Source organism: Stenella coeruleoalba (genome assembly GCF_951394435.1).
Source record: "Stenella coeruleoalba genome assembly, chromosome: 9".
In the NCBI taxonomy this organism is placed as follows: Eukaryota; Metazoa; Chordata; class Mammalia; order Artiodactyla; family Delphinidae; genus Stenella; species Stenella coeruleoalba.
Window position 1 is genome coordinate 90,301,084 of NC_137155.1, and position 6,000 is coordinate 90,307,083.

The following is a 6,000-nucleotide window of genomic DNA, read 5'->3' on the forward strand; positions in this document are numbered from 1 at the left end:
AGAATCCTGAAGAAAGTGAGGAAGCAAGCCATGCAGATACTCGAGGAGAGTATTCATGCAGAGCACAAGTACAGACAGCAAGTGCAAAGACTGAGGTGGGAGTTATTTGTGATATGGACAGCAAGTAGGCCTAAGAGGGTGGAACACAGTGAATGAGCAGACACTAGGATGAGTAAGGTCAGAAGTACTGGAAAGCCAAATAGTATATGAGCCTTGTAGTTGATTATGAGGACTTTGGTTTTTAATCTAAGTGAGATGAGAAACCATTGGAGGGACTTGAGGAGAGGAATGACAGAATATGATTTACAGTTTAACACAATTACTCTGACCGCTGAAAAAAAATGTAGGTGGTTGAAGGCAAGGGAGAAATAAGGGAGACTATTTATAACCTTACTGCAATGAGGTGGCTTTTCCAGGGTAGTAACAGTAGAGTTGATAATGGGAGAATTGGTAGGATTGTCCATATCTTTCAATGATAGAGCCAACAGGATTTGCTGACAGGTGGAACGTAAGGCATGAGGAAAAGAAAGGAACCAAGGACTAAGCAGTAGGAAAAATAGTGTTGCCAATAATTGAGGTGGGGAAGATCATAGGACAAGTAGACTTGAAGAGAAGGATCAAGAGTTCCCTTCTAGGCATATTAAATTTGAGGTACCTGTTAGAGAATCAGGTAGAGATATTGAGCAAGCCATTGGAAGTGCAAGTTCATAGAGGGATCCAGGCTTGAGATATAAATTTAAGAGTCGGATAAACGATGAGACTGGATGAGATCACTTAAAGTATGTGGGTGCAGGAGAAAAGAGAGCAGTTGCAAGACTGAGCCCTGGGACATTCCTGGTGCGGGAGATGTGAAAGAACCAACAATGGAAACTGAGATGGTACATTGGGACACAAACCTATTCTCAGCGGCCTTAAAATACAGCAGCTGGTGAAATAAGGGGAAAACCATGAGATCATAGTTTGTTCAAAGCCAAGAGAAGAAAATGCTTCCCTGAGGGCCAAGTGACCACCTATGTGAAAAGCTACTAAGCCTGAATGGTTTCAGGGAAGAGTGGGAGGAGAGGAACGGGGGACATTATAGATGAGTCTTTTGAAGAGTTTTGCCAGAAAAGAGAGCAGAAAAGTGGGAGTTTTGCCAGAAAAGAGAGCAGTTGATGGCGGGAGGAAAGGAGCCAAGAGTTCTGTTTTTAGCTGGGAAAAGTTAAACATGTTTATGTGTTAATGGGACTGATGCAGTAAAATGGAAAGCTTGATGGATACAGGAGAGGGGAGAAAATTGCTGGGCAGTGTCTTTGTGTCGGCAAGAGGGTGTTGGGCACTATTGCACGAGTGCAAGGATTGGCTTTAGCTAGAAGCGTGGCCAGTTAATCCATTGTGATAGGAGGGAACGCTAATACTGGTAGGTGGTGGAAGTTTGTGGAAGTTCCCTGATTGTTCCTGTTTTTTCAGTGAACAGTCATCAGGACCATCAGCTGAGATGGAGAATGGGGGAGGAGATGCTGGAGATTTGAAAAGAGAAAGGAGGTTTGAAATAGTCATTTAGGAGAGTAGGGACATGAAGGACCAGAGGCCCGTCAACCTTAGGGCCCTACCTAAAGTAAGCAGGCTGTGTTTGAAGTTTGGTCAGTCCCTTTATCAGTCCAATTATAGTGAGTCAAAAGTTAGATTAAACCAGTGTTGTTTGTTGTTTGGGGAAAAGGTTGAGGAGAGGCAAGGGAGTATGTGTAGTTTGACATGTGAGAGAGAGAGGGGTTGAGAGTATATACCAGGAAATGATTATGAGGATTAACCCTGGGATTTGAGCCGGATAAGGAGAAACTGAGGGCTAGGGTAAGGGTATTGGTAACATGAGGTCGAAGGACAGGGAAAATTGTAAGAGCAAAGGTTTATAGGACCTTTAGGGTTTGTAAGATTATTGGTATCTGGGCACTAGAAGGGAGTAAGCTGGAAAGAAAGGTCATCTAGTTGGATATAAAATCATCAAGAATTAAGACAGGAGTAATGTTGGCGTTGGTGATGGTGAGCCAGGAGCTAAACTCTTCAAGACTGAGGGAGAGTGACTGAGTATTCACTGAGGACTGCGGTGTGGAGGAGATGGGGGGTGTGGTGTGATGACCCGAGATTCACAGCACAGGAGCAAGGAGAGCCATCCCACTCGTAGGCCTAGTTATGAGCTGTACTTATGTTTCCTGAGCAGAGAGTAATTTGTATTTTCTGTAATTCATTAGCCGCCTAATCTCAATTCTGCATCCTTCTTTGAAAGAGTAAGTAAAATAAATAAAAGAGCAGAATTTGTGAAAAGTTTTTATTTTACAAATACTTGGTTGGTGCTTCTGTGAAGTTTAAATAATTCAAAAAACTAACTTTAAGATAGTTAAAGTTAGTTTTTTGTATTCAACAGTATAGCTGAGTTGTACCTCAAAACTAACAACATGTTTTGGAAGGAAAACTGCGTTGTATGTCCACTTTTTTATAACTTATATATATATATATATGAGATTGCTTGTTTGTGTTAGCATACATATGATACAGAGACCACTTTTTGTGTATTTATTGGGAACTTAATAAATTACTTGCCTAATAAAGGTTTTTTTTTGTGGTTTTTTTTTTTTTTTTTTTTGCGGTACACGGGCCTCTCACTGTTGTGGCCTGTCCCGTTGCGGAGCACAGGCTCCGGACGCACAGGCTCAGCGGCCATGGCTCACGGGCCCAGCCGCTCCGCGGCATATGAGATCTTCCCGGACCGGGGCACGAACCTGTGTCTCCTGCAATCGGCCGGCAGACTCTCAACAACTGCGCTACCAGGCAAGCCTGCTAATAAAGATTTTGATGTTTAGTTGTCTCTCTGCTTTCTTCTAGATTACATACCGGTTACGGCACCTCCTTCGAGCAAGGTGTGATGCTTCCCCAGTGACCAACAATACCATCCAATTTCACTGTGATCCTAGTTTCTGGGCTCAAAATATTATCAATTTAGGTAGGCTGTTATGTACATTTTCTCAAAGTGCCATTTGTTTCTGGAACTCTTAATGATTATGAGATTATTGAAAATGTATTCCCTTCCACCCCCAAAGTGTGTTTATCATCTTGTTTTAAGTACATGGAATTTTCACTAGTATTTCATTAGCGTGTATATATGCGTGACACATGAATGAATATAAACACACATGTAAATATGTGGATGATATGAAACATCCTTTATATTGACTCACAGGGTGTCTAGATTTCTGGATTTAGGAGGTTTTTTTTTCTCTCCCATAGAATCTTGCTTGTACTGTTAATTACATACTTATCAGAATGGTTGATAAAACTCTTGACTTGTGACTGCCATTAATATAGGATTTTTTATATTTAGAATGTTTTCTGTTAAAACAGGACTTCTCATACAATTATTGGCTTACTTACTCTTGAGAGCCAGTCATCAGGCACCTAATGGTTCATTTGCTTTATCTAGCTAGGGAAGACTTCTCTTTTCTTCTTTTGCCTTTTATGTAATTATTATATAATTTTTAACCTCCTAACTGAAGTGTACCGTACGTACAGATAAGTGCCCAAATTTTAAGTACTAGAGCGCACTGAGTTATCACAAAGGGAGACTATCATTATGGTATCATTTGGTAACATCAAATATCCTTGCAGGCAGTACTTGCTACATTATGTGCTAGTAGAAAAAGTCTTCAGTTTTTGCCTCCTTTCTTAATTTCTCACAGGGAGACTATAGAAACAAAACTTTAAGAATTCCATATACATTCTTCATCAACCACCAGTATTCCCTTTGATGACAGTTTTTGGGCTCATTGACTTTGTTTCAAAATCTTGAAAGATGGTTGCTCTCTCATTCCCTAAGCTAGATTCTGGGTAAGAAAGGAAGAAACGGCTGGAGAGAGAGCCAGTGCTCTCAGAACACACCAGGAAAGGAAGAAATAGGCTTACACAAACCTCATTCATACACGGGAAGAACAGAAGGAATGGTAATAAGGTGACCCTTTGAAGGAAAGGTCATAAGTTGACTCCTGCAGCTCAGTCTAGAAGCACATATTTATTGATTGATTGATACGTAGCAAGCAACTGGAATCATACACACTCTCACCTGTGTAACTAAAAAGAAGCATCTTAATACAAAGCGTGTATATAAGTTAACTATCTCCTACCCTCCACCATACATGCAGCTATATAGAGAACCTGTCACAGTTATATATCCACACAAATAGTCATATGTAGAATTGTATGTACTTGTAAGCATATCATTTAAAATATAGACCACATGATGTAAACATAAATAAAATTAAGAATATGTGTAACTGTATACACATAAATGGATATAGTTTTAGATAAGTCTACAGCGAAAACAACATCTATTTGTGAGGAGTTTGTAAAACAATATCCTTTACTGTAGGACTTCTCAGAGCTGTCCTATACAGCTCTGTAAATTGCCATTTACAATGAGATTTACATTTTAAATCTTCTAAGGAGACAAGTTTCCCAAACTTGGTTATTTACGGCTTCTGAGAAACATGTTATAGAAGACTGCAAGGGAAAAATGTTGATTTGGATGAATATTCAGTTAGTGTCTTTGTGACTTTGGGTAAGTTGTTCAATCTCTCTGAACCTTAAATCCCTTATCTGTACAGAGGACTTTAACAATATACATAGACCTACTGTCGCAGTATCTAATACAGAGTAAGTATTTAATGAATGATAACTGTATTTTTTAGGATGCATGTGTTTATTAAATCAGAAACATTTAACTGAGTCTCTGCTGTTGAAGAAATCAAGCTTTGCCTTATGCTTGGACCACACCTGTTAGAGGTACCTTTAAACTCTAACAGTATAGTTATAAGGCAGAGTATTCTCCATCAGAGAACTAACAGTGTACTCTGAAGGTGTAAAGAACTTGAGAGATAACTAAATCAGAAATACTGTGGTATTGTTTTTAGATCCAATGTCAGGTTTGCTTGTTGTGTTTGATATGCAACAGCAGCCCTCAAAGTAGGGTCTGAGGCTCCTTCAGGTGATGACAGGCCTCCTGTTTCCAAGTACATATCCATGTATGGCTGGATTTTCTTCATATATTTAAACAATATATTAGATAATGCAGAAACAGGTATGAGAGTTCAGCTATTAAGCCAGACATTTAAAGAGATGTTCGAAAATGTAAAATAGCGCCACTCTTCACTACATTTTTTTGAAAATAAGTATTTTTTCATAAAAATGTGTTATTATGGGTTGTCACTTTTAAATGAATTAGTGAGGAAAAATGTTTTTAATTCTCATTTTTAGTTTCGAATATGGTAAATTTTGATTGATAGAACCTACATAAACAGAAGCTCTTTGGGGTTTCTATTTTTAAGAGTATAAAGGGTTCCTGAGAGAAAAAGAAGCTCCTTGGCAATTCTGAAGATCAGTAAAAATAGCCCTACAAAATACGGTATTTCACTACCAGAAAATCTTTAGAACTTAACCTTTTCTCTTTAATTAGGTTCTTTAGTAATCGAAGATAAAGAGAGTCAACCACAAATGCCTAAGCAGAATCCTGTCATGGAACAGAATTCACAGCCACCAGGTGGTTTATCTTCAAACCAGTTATCCAAGTTTCCAACACAGATCAGCCTAGCTCAATTACGACTCCAGCATATGCAGCAACAGGTAATGGCTCAGAGGCAACAGGTGCAACGGAGGCCAGCACCTGTGGGTTTACCAAACCCTAGAATGCAGGGGCCCATCCAGCAACCTTCCATCTCTCATCAGGTAAATTTGGAAGCAGGCCTGTCCTAACTTAGATAATTATAGTACAGTTGTATTCAGCAGCTCCTAAAATAACCAAGGCATCTTTCATCCATGACTTAAATATATGAATTTATAAAAATTTATCACATAAGGATCCCTGATTTAACTCTAGATTTTAGCCCTTCTCAAAAAGAAATTAATGGTTTGTTTAATTGGGACATCTATTCTCATCTGCTCTCTTTCATCTTCAGATTATAAGAGGATAAATGATTC

General features: G+C 39.0%; 1 protein-coding gene across 3 annotated transcripts in view; it reads left to right on the forward strand.

The window, feature by feature from the left end:
• TRIM24 (tripartite motif containing 24) overlaps positions 1–6,000 on the forward strand; it is a 93,481-nt gene that overhangs the window by 62,759 nt on the left and 24,722 nt on the right. For 2 of the 3 annotated variants that reach the window (XM_079931124.1, XM_079931126.1), the window contains exons 8-9: positions 2,860–2,977; positions 5,480–5,748. In XM_079931124.1, the coding sequence (XP_079787250.1) occupies positions 2,860–2,977; positions 5,480–5,748 (387 nt within the window). The remainder of the gene's footprint in view (positions 1–2,859; positions 2,978–5,479; positions 5,749–6,000) is intronic. The other variant, XM_079931125.1, reaches the window with a different exon arrangement.